This window comes from Sinohyriopsis cumingii, chromosome 4 (assembly GCF_028554795.1).
Source record: "Sinohyriopsis cumingii isolate HCF-2022 chromosome 4, ASM2855479v2, whole genome shotgun sequence".
In the NCBI taxonomy this organism is placed as follows: Eukaryota; Metazoa; Mollusca; class Bivalvia; order Unionida; family Unionidae; genus Sinohyriopsis; species Sinohyriopsis cumingii.
The window spans coordinates 83,264,057-83,283,491 of record NC_142964.1 but is presented as its reverse complement, the minus strand read 5'-3'; the positions used below and the strand labels follow the sequence as shown (position 1 = coordinate 83,283,491).

The following is a 19,435-nucleotide window of genomic DNA, read 5'->3' as shown; positions in this document are numbered from 1 at the left end:
TTTCTTATATTAATTTGCCAAGTGTACCATCTCTGATCAAAAAATTTTAATAGTAATATCAAGATTTTCAAATTAGCTTTTGTATAGGCCATATTAAAAGAATGGCATGATTTAGGACCGACTAGAAAGCATTACTAGTCTTTTGGTGAATATGACCAGCCATTCTGGAGTTGTAGTGGCAAGATTTTCAAGATAGTTACCATAATAGTCATACTTAGATCGGTATCATTTTCATTTAGCACCATTTAGACATGATTACAAGTCGGGGGGGTGGGGGGGGGGGGGTGGGGGCGAAGAGAGAAACAGAGAGGATCCCATGTCAATTTGACTTTCTGTGACAACAGTAAGAGTAGTGACCCGATTTTCAAGCTAACAACCATGGTGACCATATTGGCTGTAGATTGGCACCATTTTAATTTAGGCCCTAGCAGACCCCATAAATTGTTTAGTTTAAATCCCACTTTGATATGACAATATATTCAGGAGACATAGCTATAAAAAGATTATGAATATGGCTGCTGTGGCAGCCACATTGGCCCTCCAAACAACAGCATTTTCATTTTGGACCAACAAAACCATGGGATTGATGTGTGTGAAGTTTCATGGTGATTCTCCAAGTAGTTCAGAAAGTGCTGTGAAAACAAACTTGTACTAATGCATGGAAAACAGATAAAGACTGTCCCATAAGTTCCATGTCCATTAAAGCTAAAAATCTTCAACCATTTACACTGATGGAAAAGTGATTGCCATGTCCCACTTTCCCACCAACATGGATTCAGTAAAAATGTGCACAGAAACGAGTGAGTTTCACCAATTTATTTCAATAGAAGAAAACCAATTTTACTTCAGTGGGATGAATCGTGAAGAGTGGGTAGCACCAATACCAGGCCTACCATGCTTGACAGGCTTGTAGGTCAAGCTGAATTCACCTAGGTAGTGGCCGATCATCTCAGGCTGAAGAAAACAAAAAGTTAAAAATATGACTGATACATCAATCTTGAAAAGGCAATCAACTGCATGAATAAGTACCCATGTAATATTACACATCACTCTATCTTCAGTCTTTATTGATGAAAACGTCTACAAGATGAACTATATCTGAGTGACAAGCACTTATGATAATTTGATTATGGGAGAGCATGGTATGGACATAATATGAACAATGCAACTTAACTGTTCAAATACTAAAAGCCATCCTATCCTCAGCTTAAGGGAATCTGAGACTGACAGGTGCTGATGGCACATCAACACATTAATGATTATATAAGACGAGGTATAAGAATAATTATTGTTATAAGTGTCAGAAAAGCACAATTTGGGCATAAAAAGTATGAGCTACATATTCAGACAAGATTGTGGTCTTACATAAAAACAGCTGAAATTTTGTTAAGGGGTTGGGGGTCCTTGCCCCAATGGGTTCTCAAGGGGCAGTGCCCCCGATAGGCATTTTACACTTACATAGCTGCCAACCTTCCAGACTCACAATTAGTAAAAATAGGGATAAAAATTAGTGAATTATGACTTGAATTCATGAAGCGATCGTCTAGTCTGGGAATATTTGTCGGAACAAATGTTTAGCATGGTCTCCTGCTGATAATGGTTGACTGTGTTCAACAAGAAAACTCAAAAACTATTCTTCAGCGATGGTAGCTCGTAGGTCTTCAGTTGAGAACTGAAATCTGTTGAGAGTTCTTAATTTTCCCAACCTCTATGTTCTTTTTTTTTCTACCAATGTGCATCCTCACATCCTCTCTGCTACCATGCCCACTGCTAACATTTGTGGCACACTGTGCAAAAAGCATGATGTGTATCGGTGTTTGATGGCTTAATGCAAGGCCAATTTTTAGTATATTCCAAAGTAAACTTTACTTTTTGTGCAATACATTTCTGTTTCCTTGTTGGTGAAGACATTTTCAAGATGCAGTGCAGAATGCTGATTCAAATCGGTGTTTGTGGCACATGCATGGAGCAAAATCCTGGTTAGACCCCAGTTTCTCTCAAAAGCATTTGCAAAACAACTTTTATACATATAGATTAAAATATGCTAAAATCCTTGCTACTGGGCCAACTGTACCAATCAACTATAGTTCCACTAATACTGCAACCATCAGTACTGGACTATTTTGGCAACTGCCGATATCACGACTAGCGCTTAACAGGAAATCAGTTATTTTTATTAAAGATGTAAAATAATTGAGAATTGGGGAATTCATGATTTATTTTGCATGCAGAATTTGGGTTGGAAGCTATGAACTTATGATCATAAAATAAACCATAATAATCATTTGAAAAACCAAGAAACTTACTAAATATGTTCAACCTGACTTCAATAATTTCACAGTATTTGTTGTCACAGAATTTGTTCTTCAATACTATTGATGAATTATTTCATGTGCATGTTGCTTTGGCAAAGATTCCTTTAGCCTTTCTTTTTGTCACCACCGACTCTTTTGGCTCAATGTGCAATCATTTCTTTTCCTTTTCAATGACAGCCTTTTTTCTTTCACAAAATCTACAAACCAACAGCCTCTGCTCAACCTAATTACCCTAAGGATTTAAATATTAACTCTTCCAGCAAAATCAATTCCAGCAACTATCAGACTATTAGGTTAAGAATGACAGCTGTTCAGCAATTGGCCTTGTGCATCCACACCATCAAACAACTGCTATTTTCCTGCAATAAGCGCCAACTTATTCTGCATCAGTTTACCTTGATTTCCACCTGGTTGAATGTTTTGCCATTGTATACTCCTACCATGCTACCAATCATCTCAGGAACGATGACCATATTGCGGAGGTGAGTCTTGACAACCTGGTGAAGAAAAAGAAAGAAAAGCATTTAACTAATTTATTAATTCTGAACCCTTCAAATGAAGTAACAAAGCAAATAAAGATTTTGGCACAATAACAGGAACAAACATACATGTTACAGATATATATAAAAAAAACCACTAATTTGTTTTAGAGTTAGTTAAAGAAATTAATAAAAATGGAGACCTCACTGCACACAAAGAATTTCCAGGAATTTAATACAAGACCTTTTCTTCCTTTTAACTGCTGAACGCTGAAACCATCTCCGATATTCTTCAATGACAAGATTTTCAAATTAGGTACCATTGTGGACATAAGGGATGGCAAATTAGCATCATTTTCATTTAGGTCAAAGTAGTTATCACTAGAATTCTTTTGATCAAAACCCCATGTCATAATGATCATTAATTCAGGGGGAGTAGTGATGAGATTTCCATGACAGCAGTCAGTAAAATCATACGAATGGCATCATTTTCATGTAGGACCAACTAGGTATCCTAAGTCTATTGCTGAAAACCCCATGTCCATGTAGCCATCCATTTGGAAGAAGAAATAATTATTCAAGATAGACTCTATGGTGGCTGTTTTCAGAGTTAGCCATTTTCAATTACGACCAAGTAGACATCATAAGAACTCTTCTGATGAAAACCCAATGTCAAAATGACAATCCCTTAAAGAGTAGCAAAGACAAGATTTTCAAGACAGCCATACACTTAATGTCAGATCAGAACAATTTTAATTTAAGATCAACAAAACATAAATCTTTAGTTGCAAAAACTACTGAGGGTATGACCACCGTTCATTCAAAAGAAGTAGTGATAATAAGCTGGTCACTGGAGGCCACATTAGACCCCAGGATCACCACCATTTTCATTTAGGACCAAGCAGACATACAATGTCTTTTGCTGAAAACCCATGTCAAAATGACTTTCTGTTCAGGAAAAATAGTTATCAAAGATATTCAAGATGATTACTATGTGGTGGTCATACTGGAATTAGAACAGTGGCCATATTGGAAATAGGTCAGCAACATTTTTTTTATTTAGGACTAGCTAGACATCACAAGAATTTTTTTTCTTGGTATAAAACCCAGGCTGATTTGACTATCCATGAAGTAGGAGTATCTATAACAAGATTTTAAAGATGGCTGCTGGGCAGCCATACTGGACATCAGATTGGCACCATTTTCATTCAAGACCAACTAAATATAACAAGATATTAGTGAAAATCTCATGCTGATATAACCATCCATTCATAACAATATTTTCAGTAGTGAAGCATTTGATAAGATGCCTGCGAACACTCACTCCATATCTAACAGTGCTGACATACACCCACTCCATACTTAACAGTGATGACAACTACTAACTGCATACCTAATAGTGATGACAACTACTAACTGCATACCTAATAGTGATGACATCTACTAACTGCATACCTAATAGTGATGACATCTACTAACTGCATACGTAACAGTGCTGACAAACACCCACTCCATACTTAACAGTGATGGCAATTACTAAATGCATACGTAACAGTGCTGACAAACACCCACTCCATACTTAACAGTGATTGCAACTACTAACTGCATACGTAACAGTGCTGACAACTACCAACTGCATACCTAACAGCGACGACAAATAGCAAAGAATTCTGGTTATCTGTATCTCTGTAAGCAGGGCTGTAGATACCAAATTTTATTAACTGACTTTTTTTTAAAATAAAAAAAAATCCCTATATTCTTATCTGCATTTTAAAAAAATTGAATGGGTATCTTGTGAACACAAAACTTGCACACCGAGATGGAATCTACAAAAAGATGTTCATATTTCCCTTATGAATGCATCAAACAGCTTAATGACTAGTGCAGAACAAACTTGCTTAAATGAATCTGAACGTTTTTACAGTGGTAAATACTTTAATGTCATATGTGCATGAAACATAGAACTTGAATAGTTGGCATAGGTTATACTGGCTGATTGTGCCATCATACAACATGGAATATTTTGTCATATCTCCAAGGCTGGTACCAAAAACTTGTCACACAAATGACCTTCCCCCAAAACCCTAGAATGACCCTCAACATATCTAACACAGAAAATATGACTGATGTGCAGTTATACTTCAGGTTTTTCCAATGGACCAGCCTCCTTCTTGGACTTTCGCAATCTTTTGATCAGAGCCATTGGTTTTCGTTTTAAGCCTCTTGTGAATCGCCTCCTAATTCGGCAGGTAAATAATTCCATCAACTGTTCCCTGCAAAGAATAATACAAGTAAAAACAATAAGCTGGAATTTAAAATTATAATAACGATAAAAAAAGTCCCTTCATGGGAATGACATTTTTACAGAATGAAGAGAATTTCCAGAAATCCAAGATCTAAATCTTCTTTTAATTGTGGGGTATGGAAACCATGTCTGATATTCTGGAGAAACTCCAATATATCAAATTTGGAGATGAAACGATGCATTTTCTTCCGAGCTAATATCAGAGGTCTCGCTAGGATTTTAAAACTAGGAGTCCCACCATCAAAAGTCGCAGTCCCCTCCAGGGGTCAAGCTATACTTGAATTATAGGGAATAGTTACTTCTCCATTTGGACAGAACAGGGAGAAGTGAGAGCTCAACAAGAAGTGGATGCAAAGCAAGAAACACAAGATAGATATATATATATATATATATATATATATATATATATATATATATATATATATATATATATATACACACACACACACACACACACACACATATGCTCTCTTATTTAAATTAAGCCCTCTATTTCCCAGTATTCATATTTACATTTACCTTTGGATTTAAGCAATACTTTATTTTCAAGAAGACAATATTGAGTTAATCTGGTCATATGACTCTACAAGAGAACAACAGAAACTACATTGTAACAAATTTTAAATGAGTAACCAGATTATATTAATGTAGTTTCAAGTTAGTAAAAATGTTTAATCAACTACCCTTAATCAATCTTTTAAAATTCTTTTATTTATTTATACTTTATAAAATTTCACAGAACAACCTCTTCAAAGATTTCTGAAGGTGTCTGAAACAACCCCTGTACCATGTACATGATGGCAGATACACACGTCTTCAGATCATATTGTTCGTCCTAATTTCTTCGTTGCAGATAAAACATTACCATAACTATTTATACATAACACACTAAAATGCATCAATTTACAGACATGTCTTCTTTACAGTCGGTATATGAGCTAAACCCTTCTTTCCTATAGAATCAATATAGAACTGAGTGCATCTATTTTTAGATGGAGAGGTTTTCGTAATGTAATCACTCACTATACTATAGCTTCATTACAACAGTCCATTGACAGGATAGCAAATTTATGGTTTATTTATTTGTATACGTACTAGTAGTAATTTTAGGCAATGGTATCTGATTTGCTGTTTTTCCTCTGTATTTTCTCAAATATGTGCCAAGTCAGAAAACAGCTTAGACCTTAAAGCACATCTTGCAAATTCCACAACATAGCATTGTCCCATACATTTCTGACCTACATAATTTGCATTTTAAAGTTAAATCTTTAATAAAATAATATCTGGGCTTTGCTTTCAATGATTTGTATATTTTTCTAAATCTATTTGCCCAATGATTTAAGAAAACAGACAATCTAATAAACTGGTATATCCCAGACTTAGCAAAGTCCGCCATTATTTCCCGGTAGGCCTACTGGTTCAATTAGTTTCAAACTAATTTTATGACGAAATAGTGTTACAAGAGGCAGTTAATATATATCCAGATCACTGATTCTGATCTTAAAACACAAGTTTGTATGTTTTTATCATCAAAGGATACATGCAGGAAATTGACAGTTGCTACCTTACTCAGAAAAGGGTTAATGGTCAATCAGCTATCAAAACATATGCTTGTGAATGGGCAAGAGTTTGTTTGTCAATGTAACTGATATAAAAACTAGGCCTAGCTACCGATGTCTTGATGAATACATTTCGCTACGAGACTAGAACTAACGGACTAAGGCGAGGGGCATTTAAAAAAAGTATGGTCAGTCAATGTACCGCTTAAATAATCACAGGGCAAAGTCGTTTTCGCTTTCCTAACAGAAGAAGGCGAAGTTTACATTTTTAGGCGACTTAGTCACCCACTTCGCCTGGTAGCATGACCCCTTGCCCTCCCCCCAAAAAACTATGAAAATTAGAAGAACTATTGGTTGCCATCTAGTTTAATTTCTACATTCTTAATAACAGACATAGTTCTTGTTCGTCCATCAGAGTGAGACTGAATTTTGTCAATCCAAGTAAGGACTTATTCCAAACACTAAGCTAGGCGTCACACACTTTCTTATACTTAGCTACTGTCCCATCCGAACTATCAATTCAAAGAGCTTTAGCACTCTTTTGAATCTCGTTACAATCTTCGTAAGTTTGCTGTTTAACCCCAAAATACTTATCCAAATTTAAGAATGACATTTTGTCAAAGTCTCAACATGTCTTGATTCTGATGTCACGTTCACTGCTTATTCCACTACATTCGGAAATGAACACAATAATGAAAGCTAAAGTTGTTTATTTGATGTACTTTTGTAAATGACAACATGTACATCTCTGGGTCTTTCTGACTCTGAATTCAATCCAAGTAAATATCAATACATTTTCCCATCTGGCCGCCAGTCAAAGCCTTTGAACTTGCCGCCCAGGTCTTGCATCATGTTCTTTTTCATGTACTCTTACAATGACAACATGTATGTACATCAAGGGATCGTTCAGTCACTGAATTTTGTCATTGTAAAAATCAGCACAGCTAATTGATCAACACATTTTCCCCACAAAGCAGGTGGCTGAAGCAGGACTAGCAAGTCTTTTAATTTTGCTGCACACCTATTACATGCGTATGGAGGACTCAAGCCTCAGTGATTTTCTGCGTTCCAGATCAAAAATGGCGTCAAATACGCGTAATTAAGCATTTCAGAGACCTCTAAATTTGTTCACAAAATATCTGTAGGTGAAGTGTACATTTCTTTGTCAAGACTGCAGACAGAAGATCGATGAACCAAGTTTAGTTAAATTAATTTTTTTTTTGAGACCCCACCACAAATTGTTGAAGTAATAACATCCAAGGTATTCTTCATATATATCCACAAACTGGATTAAATGATAAAAATATATTTTTATTTAGAAACAAGCAGGCATACATCACAAATCTTTTAGTGAAAATCCCTTGAAAATGTGAAGGAATATTCAGAAGCAGCAAGAACAAGATTTTCATGAAGGCCATCATGGTGACTGTATTGGATTGGGCAATTCTCTGATTTAGGACCATACAGACATTACAAGTTTTGAAGTTGAAACCATGTCAAGACAACCATAAGTTCAAGTCAAGATTCAAAACAAGATCTTAAAGATGGCTCTCATGGTGGCCATAATGGATGTGCTGCCAGGTACACTTTTCTTTTGGGACCAACTAGAGATATTACTTAAGTCTTTTGTTGAAAACACCAGGAAGATAAACCATCCATCAAAATGTAATTTTAGTGGCTACATTGGACGCTAGATTGGTACCATTTTCATTTAGGACCAACCAGACATCATACACCATGTTGACACAACCATCTATTTAGCACTAGTGATAATATGCCATCTGGCTACTGTGAAGGACACACTGGATGCTTGTGGTTATTTCCAAAAGGCATCATTTTCATTTACGACCAAGAAGACACCACAAGCTTTTAGTGAAAAACCCATGTTGACATGACCATTGATTAGAGGTAAGATTTTTATATTCAGATGTCAGATCAGTGCCATTCCATTACCAATCTACAAGACGTCAGTCTGTTAACTGCTGCTACTGCCTTGCTCACCTCTTCCATAACACGCGTCTCCTCATCCATCCTCATAAATTTCTCCAATTAGCAGAGATGCCAAGAGGCTAAAAAATGAATTATTCAACTGAAAAATTAGGGACTTTTTACTGCAAAGAAAAAATCTAGGTAAGCAAGGCAATACTGACAGGTAATTTAGGTACAGGTAGTGACAGGTAATTGATTATTACTATTAAAACTGAGTTTTGCGCATAACATGTTATGGCAGGTATGCCATCGATAAAGTTTGGTAACAAGAGATGTCAGACAACTTACATGACCCTAAAAATCTAAGTGGTTCTTCTTTACCCCATAATGAAAACCATCCACAAAGTTTGATAACTACAGGTGGTAGACAACTGGAGCTATATTTTTAAAAACCCAAACAGGTTACAGGCAGCATCATAACATAACATGCTCCACCTTGTAGCATACAGAACAAGGAGAAAACTACTGATAACAGTCCCTCCCCTTCTCAAATCATTGGAAGAGGAGTTGGAGTTATCAACAGTTTTCCCATTTTTCCAAGACCTTTTGAGAGGATACAGGTCGGAATAATTTAAACTGATGAAATGCTTTTATAAAATCACATTAATATATGACTATTTTTAAAGCGCATATTTAAAAAAAAAAAACTCATCAAGTGTTAAAACTTAAAATAAGATATTCTTAAGTCTGTAGAATGCGAGCACTCCATTGAGAAAGTGTGTGTGATTTGGATTTTTAACGTAGCTTTAACAATTTTTCAGTCATATCCCTACAATGTCTGCAGTGTGGCAGTTTATAGTGATGTCTAGCACTGGGGCATCATGCCACAGACATGTAGCATGATGTCTCACCCAGTCACATTATCCTGACACCAGGCCGACCAGTCCCAACAATAATCTCTTAATGCTGAGCGCCTAGCGAGGCAGCTGTTACTACCATTTTTTAAAAGTGTTTGGTATGACTCGGCCGGGGTTCGAACCCACTTCCGAGGTGGATGCTCTAACCAATAGGCCACTGGAGCGGTCATGGGCCAAGGTCGTTCTGTTATGAAATAACGTATACGTGATGTGTTGATTTTAAACATACAAAGATATAGTGCAATATCTTCTTTTTAGAAATGATTAAGCTTTACAGATTAGATTTAATCTTCTTTTTAGAAATGATTAAGCTTTATAGATTAGATTTAACAGTGATAACAGAGATAATCATCATGAATACCGAGAAAAGATTGTTAAAACAGTACTAGATGATGAAGGAATAAATTATATATACAAATTAGTATAAAGCCAGATTAAATTTAAATTCAAAGAGCTTGTGAATTGTACAAGATAAATTTATAACAATTGGATAAAACAAAAATGGAACAAGTCTTTGGTATGACTTGGTCAGGGACTGAAGCCACGACCTCATGCATCTGAGGCGGATGCCCTAACCAGTAGGCCACTGGAGCGGTCTATTGAGAAAGTATGCTGGAACACACTCTGACAAAATAATAATGAAATTAAGATTCATTAAAATTTGTTGTGTTACATTTCTCAATCACTCAAATTACAAAGTTTTGATACTAAGCTGAGAGACTGGGGCCACTAGTATTGATTCCATAGTAATTTAGCCCAGCTAAATTCACGCTTTAATGTAAAGGTATATTTACGTTGACATATCAAGGAGCTGATCCAAGTCCACACCCCTGAACTGGAACTTTTTGAATGTCCTTTTCTTCTTCTTCTCAAGAAGTTCATCCAAATTTGGGTTTTCTGCTGCCTTTAAAAGAAAGAAAAAGGTAATGACATATTAAGAATAAAACCAACTGGAATATTACTTATAATGCAGACAACACTATGAAAACTTCCTTCCATATGAACAAGCAAAATACAGGAATCTGAAACAATCAATTAAAGGCATACTTTGAAAAGAAGTCAACTTTGATAAAATGAACATAGTTACTTGGAACATGACAGATCTTGCACATACGATGAATGTACAATTCCTAGCTTTGTTTATTGGTATAATTATTTTTCTCTGCCCAGCAATTATAAATCTGAATACTGAAAATAGCACTGGGAGAGCATAAAAGAGGAAGAAACAAATGTATGCTCAGTTCTGGACAACTTCTCCCAACATTCCTGTTAATGCAAGATCAAATATTTATGAAACAAATAAAAATAACTGTTGTTGGCTCTTCAATATAGTGTCACATCAAAGGACATGTAAGGCAACCATTACATTTTTTAAATTTTATTTTAATTCTGTAACCTAGAAATGATGAAGCTGCAAACCAAACAACAGAGTATTGGTGATTTATACAGCTTAAGACAATTGATAATGAAATGACTAAGGGTGTGGAGGCCATATTTATTTTTAGATTATTTTTTCCCCCATACATTTCACAGATGTCTTTTTTTGAATGCAGAAACTTTCTGGTTGCTAATTAAATCAAACTAATAGTTTTAACAGGGATGCAATATACTGTACTTACAGTGAAGGCACTTGTAATTTAGATCAAGCAGAAAATCCCATTTTGCATGGATTTGGACACTTTAAAGACATTTTCAATCACAAAATGGATCAATGTGATAAAAACATGATAATTTAAGCGCACCATGCAATATTTGTTTGGTAAGAAATACAAGCTGACAACTCAGTTTTACAACCAACCACCCCAGAAACTGTCCTTCCTTAAAATATCCTAAACTGGATAATAATTAAAAAAAACTTCATGTCTTTCTTGTAGCTTCAATCTTAACCCTTAAAGGTTTTATCATCAAAAGTCATGCCATTGGTACAGGTTCCTTGGCACTTGCTATTTTTTCAGCAAAGCAACTGTTTATACATTTAGGTACTTAAATTTGAAATTAATAGTTGTGAAAGCAAATTTTATTGGTAAACTGCACACTGGGCCCAAGAACAAGCATTCTCTCATAGTTTTGCCATAAATATAGCAATATACTTTTACAAAACACAAGCACCCTAGAAAAATCAAAATGACCCGACTCGCAACAACATTCATCATCAGATATGGTTTCATTTGGCAAATAATGACATTTGTTTGTGATGATGACAATGATTTTTAAAGTTCGAGAGTAGACAAAGTCATGAGAACTGGGGAACTGTTACTGACAACACCAATGAGTGATTCTGAGCATGAAAATAATGTCACATATGAGTCGGATGTTCATGCTGTATGGACAAAAATGTCATGCAGATCCACCAAGCCCCCCACATTAATCTGTATTTTGAACATTGTTGAACTGGCGAATACTGTGATTAACAACCATTTAAGAATATTCATTGATGAGGATTGTTTGCATTTGATCACAGATGTAAAACACTGGAAGCATGTTACAACTATCAAAGTAAACATTTTTCTTGCAGTTAATTTTTAAATCTTTTCCTAATGATGGCCACTTAAAAAATAATTATTCACTTGCAGATGAGTATGTGTGATTAGGATTTTTAGCATAGTTTTAACAATTTTTTTTAGTCATATTGCTATGTCTGCAATGCAGCAGTTTATAGTGATGTCTAGCACTGGGGTATCATGCCGCAGACATGCAGCACAACGTCCTGCCCAGTCACATTATCACTCACACCAGGCTGACCGGTCCTAACACTAACCTCTTAATTATGAACACCAAGCAAGGTAGCTGTTAGCATAACTTTTTTAAGTCGTAGGTACTTTCAGATGTAACGCTGTATCCTGCATATTAACATTCTTCCACAAATTGATGTGTAATTAATATACTTACTGTGCTGTTCTTATCCTGGCGGAATCAAAACCTGACACTAGCAAATGGACGCATTTTCATGTTCTATTGGCATACATTTGAATTTGTTGACATGCGACAGTAGTCAAGGTATGCCGAAGTATGTTCAAGTAGAGGATGTTTCTTAATGAAACGAAATGTTGCTTACAATTCCAATAGGCATAATATATTTTTATTCGTTTTGTTGATGAATAATATTTCAACTTAACCCAATTTTGGCATTCCCAGCTTGCATCTCTTTCCAGCCAAATTAAACGTAGGCTGACGAAACTTGAAAATAGGTCCATTTCTTTTGTGAGAATTCGAATTTATCAGAGAACAGACATCAGAGTAAGTAAAGTCTAAAACATTCTGACTTTACTTTGTAGAAATGCGTAATTATTTCAGTTGCCAATTGTGAGATATTCCTGAAAATTTTACTTTCAATTTGATGATAATCGACATCAAAACACTACACAGCGCCGTTAGTTAGGCAGTAAGACCCTTACGTCCAAAACAAAAATATCAGCGTCGAGGTCTTACATGCATGACCACTTGTTGGTCTAGGACTACCAAATGTGCGAAATATGTCTCTTAGTTTCCGTCAGTCTACCAGGTAACACGCTACATAATACCGTATAGTGCTCGAAATAAGACGTCGCACTCCCAACCAAAAACAATACCATGGTCGACGTCTTGCACTGTACCGTGTACGTAGCCCAATTTGGTACAATAACCCACCCCTTTTCATAACGTTCAGAAAACTACCCCCAAATTATTAGAACATATATTTCACCAGAGAAAAATTCTATAAAATTTCCCGTAAAGACTCGAATTAACTTATGTACAGTAAATCTGGGGGGAAAAAAAATGTTTTAATCGGTGAGTAAAATGTGTCCCTGTATAAAGCTACTACTGCATGTATACATAGATAAATTAACAATTATCCTATTTTCAAACAGAAACTGAACAATGCATAGGCTAATGCGATACTTCTTGCTTTTAAGCTATCAACTTTATATGTTTCTGAGCATATATAATGGTGATGACAAAAGATTGAATACTGCATATGCAAAGTAAACACACCATTTTGGATCTTTCAAAACCGGAAAAGACAGACCGGAAGCTTTGCACTCCGAAATCGTTCCCAGAATACACTTTGGAACAATCTTGTTTGGGACAGGTGCGAATGGTCTACCATCACAACAATGTTACCGTTGAAGAAAATAATGTTTATTTCTTTTAGCCTGAGTATTCAATTCTTCAATATACAAGGATGTAATTTGTAAATTTCCTCTAAATGGAGAGGTTCCAGGCCTCGTATTTACAGACAGGGTTGAATATTACATAGGATTTACGCGGGAGTTCCAAATCACATGAATCACTTCAAAGTGCTCCAAGTCGGCGAACTTGAGTTTGTCAAATTACTATGTCGAAGTTATCTCGGTTTTTCCCGAAGTTATTTCGAGGTGAAAAAGAAAAGCAAGCAAACCATGCCGAGAAGATGATAGATAAAAATGTGTGCAGGGTGCTGTTCCTAGATGCAACAGACCAGATTCTGCCGTTTAAGGTAATGCATGTCAACATAATAATATGGAGAGAACAGTAAGTTCCTCCTCGGGCATATACTTCATTAATTCGAGACACCAGGTAGATCTAAGTATTGAAGATCAACGTCAATCTCTCTCTCTCTCTCTCTCTCTCTCTCTCTCTCTCTCTCTCTCGTTAAGTCAGTGTCTGGTTTATTGAACTTATTTTATAGGAAAAATGCATTGCTGTCAAAGTACAGTACTGTGGGTCATTCTGGACGTTAAAATTGTAAGTAGTTGATGTTTGTTAAGTAAGTCAAATGCCTTGCTCGTGACATAGCATAGTCCTACAATGTAAGACATAGCACGTTATTTTTGTTTTAGTGCTAAAAAATCATTGCTGTGTCTTACTACCCAAATAACGTGCTTGTATAGCATGCTCTGATGTCAGTTGACATCAGAACGAGTAATTAAAGTTTCAGGGATATCTCACACACTTGGCAGCCCATATCAACACTCTTCCACAAATTGATATGTAATTAATATACTTACTGTGCTGTTTTTACCCTGGTGGAATCAAAATCTGACACTAGCAAAGGGATGCATTTTCATGTTTCGTTGACATACATTTGAATTTGTTGAAATGCAATGGAAGTCGAGGTATGCCGAAGTAGGTTCATGTGGGGAATATGTTTCTTGAATGAAACAAAACATTGCTTACAGTTCCAATAGGCATAATATATCTTTATATCGTTTCAATAAAGAATAATATTTCAACTTAACCCGATTTTGGCATTCCTGGCTTTCATCTCTTTCCAGCCAACTGAAATGTAGGCCAACGAAACTTGAAAATAGGTCCATTTGTTTTGTGAGAATTTGAATTTATTCGAGAAAAGACATCAGAGTAAGTAAAATATGACTAAAACATGATTTCACTTTGTAGAAAACGTCATTATTTTAGTTGCCAGTTGCGTGAGATGTTCCTGAAAATTTTACTTTCCTTACAATGTTAGTCAACATCAACACAGTGCCATTAGTTAGGTAGTAAGATCCTGACACACACAACATAAATATCAGCATTGAGGTCTTGCATGTAGGACTAGGACATAGCACAGTCATCTTTATATTCCTTTAACCTGGTATGTTAGCTTTGATGAATCATTTTTTATTTTTTTATTTTCATGCAGTATCCACAAGAATTGTCCTTTTTCAAGCCCTAATTAATTCAATTAATGCTGTATTTGTGTGTAATAAAGATTTGTACATTATGTTAATAAAAACTCGTAAATGGGTTTACTATCTGAACCAGTGTGAGATCGATTCACTTAATTTGGGGGCAGAGTTGATTCAGTTAGATGATTTAAATCACTCCTTCCAAAAACCATGATAAACTACACAGCTTTTGTGACCTAAATCACCTGTAAATAGCATTAGAGTGTCTTACATCAAAAATGTGAATATAAATAAAGTTATGTTGGATCTGTTAAGTTAATTGTAATTATGTACCTGAAAATTAAATTACCGAAAGATTCAAAATGTAAGTCTGATCTCTAAATAAACAAATGTAGAATGATGGGTTCTGCTCAGCAAATTGTAATTATCAGTTGTGCGTTTGAAGTGTGAACATTTATTAGTAGCATCATGGTCTTTCACAATATGTATGCTGTACCGTTGTTGCTTCCTGCCAATACTTTCATAAGAATTGGTTGATTCATATAAAAGTGTGTGAGGAGCATAGGGGTTCTAGTAGTACTGGAATAACTTACAAGGTGAAGATCTTTGCTATGAAAAGGAATGATGAAGACTATTTTGAATGAACAAATAAAACCAGTTGCATTGGCTAATGAGGATGCAGAGGAACAGCTGCATGATCACTTAGGTTGTTGACATGTGGCACAAGTTTGAAATAGATCTAGCAGCTTTACAACAATTCGCTGTGATCAACAAATTCAAATCTCATGACTAGGAGGCTCTCACTCCTGTTCACTCCCTTGCCAATATTCTTGATGACATGTATGTGGGTGTGAACCTTACCAATAAGCAGATAGACTGTGCTAGAAGATTTAGCCTCAAAATGCAGTCATGTCTGTCAGAATTGTACGAGTCAGTTCTGTGTTGTGGAATTTGATAAGTGCTGTAAGATTAAGGCTGCTTTCTAATATCACTCAATTTTTTTAAAATAGGAAAAAAGCAGTGAAGCAAATAATATTTAACCAATGCATGACATTAGTACTACATGCACTGAGGCAAATAATAAACCATAATTTTGCAATTCTATTGATAGATTGTTGTAATGAAGCTCGAAAGTGAGTGGTTAAATTAACAATATCATATTTTCTACAAAAAATAGATGCTCTTGCATATCATTCATGGGCCATATTTGTTCTTGTGTCAATTCTGTTGGAAAGAAGGGACTAATTCATTCATACTGTTACAGTATTGTTTTATTGGCAACAATGAAATTATGATGAAAAGTATGGTATGATGACACATGCATAGTTTCTGTTGTGCTTTTATTAAATTCACATGCATCTATCTTTCAATACAAATATATACACAGGGCCCCGAGTGGTCTAAAGTGCTCTCCATTAAGGATCACTGCTATCTCACCATTGTCTGCGTGGGTTTGAGTCTCGGATTCAGCTAATGTGGGTATGTGAGAAAGCTTGCCAGTAGCTTCTCATGGGTTGGTGGTTCTTTCCGGGGTTTCCCGGGTTCTTCCTCCACCATTAATACTGGCCACCATGTATGGCCTATCATGTGCTGAAAAAATGTCGTTAAACCCAATAACAACAATAAACAGATAAACACTTTCATGTATGTATACATTGGGTATGAATATGATAATTTTGTAAACTGTTACAACCCTATGGTCTTAAGCTAAGTAATAGAAAAGAACAGAAACCAACAAGATTTGTAAAATTCAACAAATAATTATTTCCCTTGAATACAAAGTGAAAATTTAAAAAGAAGTCCAGATGTATTAAGTTTGAGTTGAATTCCAGTGGTGTTCCAGATAAATTCCAATATTGAATGTGTTGGTGTGTCTTTAGTCTTGAATGTGCCAATGACCTGAAATGTGGTGATGTGTTAACAGTTTTTTGATGGATTACAACATCATCCAGAATGTACATGTCTGAATGTCTAAATTCACTACAATTCCATATTAATGATTTAAATCAAGAATACTATTGAGACCTTTGTAATTCCTGTGAATAATATTTTGAGTACATAAATCCACCCAAATGAAAAATTTAAGAATAAGATTGACTCAGCTTTGGATGTTAATGCAAGAATGAGTAATTGTTAAATGAATTTAAAAAGCTAAGAGACAATAGGTCAGATTTTATGTCACTCTTGTCAGCAAGTTTACAAATTTCCAAGTGAATAACTTAATGATCTAGACTCACATTCAAGTAAACATGTTTACCATTAATAATGATCTGAATGTTTAATCTATGATCATAGAGAAATATTATCTTTTGTATTATGTTTAAAAATAAACGTCACTGGTAAGAGATATCATTAAATTGGTTTTGGGCTAAGATCAATTATAAAATACAGATAACCATAATATATAGTCATTGAGAAATGCCACCAAACAATATAAATTAAATATACATAACAAAATGTACAAAGTGTGTTTATAATTAACAAATAAGATAATTTTCACCATAAAAATAAAGTATTGCTTAAAACAATGTTATATGCAAACATGCTCAATGAGAAATAGAGGACAACGTTAAATTAAAAGAAGGAAAACACGCACACATGCACACAAAATATATATATACTTTGTTGCTTTGCTCCCACTTCTCCCTTTTCAGCTCTCATTTCTTCTGACTGTCCACAAGGAGAAGTTACTTCTCTCTAAAGTTAAGTCTAGTTTGACCTCCAGTTGTTCATTCCAAGAGCAAGAAGAGGCTTGGCACTGAGAAAGTTGGAGAACTTGTACATGTTAACATACTGTTAAACACAAAGTAACTGTCCTAAATATGCCCAGAAAGTAGTATTTACATGTACTGGTGTAGATTTCAGAACAGTTTTAATTAAACTGCAGTAATTGCACTTAATTGATTTTAACAATGCAACTAAAAACACTTCTGTAAGTCAGAGATAAAAACATAGTTAATTAAGGGCCTTCATTGGAAGTATTTTTCTTTGTGCTATGAAATTTGTCAAATTTAAAAATTTGGAGCCACTTTTCAACCAAAGGAGCCATTTTATGCCATGATGTGTATGTACCATTATATTGGCCCTATTTTTAATCTATATAAACATGACAATAAAACAGTTTTTGTATGTTTTTATTACATTTCAAAACACAAGAATAATTATTAATAAAAATAACGATACCATTATATACATGTGAACTTCAATGTATAGCATATGAAAAGTAAGAATGAAATAGAATGTTTCTTTATAACTGATAATACAAAATACTGCATAGTCTTTATGAACAATGTCACTGACAACTTCATCAATACCTGCCTCATTTTTTCCAAGACCATTTCTTAAATGCCTTCCTGAAATCAGAATTCTTAACACTGGGTCCATCAATAGAAATTCTCATTACATATTTCAGAGTAGATATACCCATAGAATTGTGTAAGTTTGTTCTGATCACATTCTTGGAACTAACCCCTTCTAACAGTCTGCAGTAGAAACATGGGCAACAAGTAACCTGGCAGCCACCTCAAATGGAGCTGACTATAAATCTTTGTTTTTCAGAGTTGGATATTCTTTGTGCTTGATACAGACTTGTTTTATAAAGTAAATTTTTCATTGACATAAGCAATTTGAGCCCTTTACAGTCGACAGCTGGCATCCTTGTAGCAGCATCCTGTGCTACTCAATTAAGTTCAGTCCACAAATACGTGTTATCTGAGTAAATAATACCTAAAACACTAAGCAGTCCCAAGTGTGTCTCACACTCAAAGTTTGCAATAAACATAAATTAACATGTGCAAATGGACACCGAATCTTTTTGTCAACCTTTCCAACAACAGAGCATATCCACTGACCATTCCATATTTTCTACCAGTCACAATTAAATTGCTTTTTAAAATCAACTGTCAGCTTGCAGTTAGCTGCAATCATGTTAGAATAATGACTTATTCATCATCTATCGACATGACTTGTGCAGATAGTGAAAACAGGTATTAACTCATTAACCCCTGTCGCCTCTATAACTTGTTGTACTTCACCTTCCTCATCTCCCGAGTGCCATGATAACATGGCGCAGTTTACCTAGCTTGTTTTCCGAGCACCGAGTCTGAGTGGCAGAATTAGTCTAGGCCTGTATCCTACATGACGAGTTGAATTGGCACAAACCATTGGCTGATTTCAAGCCATTTTCTAATTATGCAGGCATTTTAACCAATAAAATTTTGGCTTGCATAGAGTGAACATTGCTGTACAAAGGGAAAAATTTGACTTTGATTGCAGCAAAAATAGTGGAAATATTTAGGTTAGAAAATGATGAAAATTACGAGAATCAGACTTTTACTTGACAG

At 35.2% G+C, this 19,435-nt stretch overlaps 2 protein-coding genes across 9 annotated transcripts in view; one reads left to right on the top strand and one right to left on the bottom strand.

The window, feature by feature from the left end:
- Positions 1 to 801: 801 nt before the first annotated feature.
- On the bottom strand, positions 802 to 13,576 carry LOC149801559 (small ribosomal subunit protein uS19-like). The gene is made up of 5 exons (XM_089955778.1): positions 13,477 to 13,576; positions 10,299 to 10,408; positions 4,935 to 5,067; positions 2,711 to 2,812; positions 802 to 954 (listed from the first exon to the last, which is right to left on the bottom strand). The coding sequence occupies exons 1-5, from the start codon at positions 13,477 to 13,479 to the stop codon at positions 841 to 843; spliced, it is 462 nt and encodes a 153-aa protein (XP_089811904.1). The 5' UTR covers positions 13,480 to 13,576; the 3' UTR covers positions 802 to 840.
- The window catches only part of LOC149801558 (uncharacterized), a 190,879-nt gene continuing 185,012 nt past the window's right edge, over positions 13,569 to 19,435 (top strand). For 4 of the 8 annotated variants that reach the window (XM_089955767.1, XM_089955773.1, XM_089955771.1 and 1 more), the window contains exon 1: positions 13,570 to 13,960. In XM_089955767.1, coding sequence (XP_089811893.1) covers positions 13,820 to 13,960 — 141 coding nt within the window. In that variant the 5' untranslated portion in view covers positions 13,570 to 13,819. Of the gene's footprint in view, positions 13,961 to 19,435 lie in introns of all 8 variants that reach the window. The other 4 variants (XM_089955772.1, XM_089955769.1, XM_089955768.1 and 1 more) reach the window with 3 other exon arrangements.

Coding starts and splice junctions, on each gene's coding strand:
- LOC149801559 (XM_089955778.1), bottom strand. Junction 5,068..10,298: donor CAGCTCCTTGATATGTCAAC/GTAAATATACCT, acceptor TATTCTTTGCAG/GGAACAGTTGATGGAATTAT. Junction 955..2,710: donor TCAACCAGGTGGAAATCAAG/GTAAACTGATGC, acceptor TGTTTTCTTCAG/CCTGAGATGATCGGCCACTA.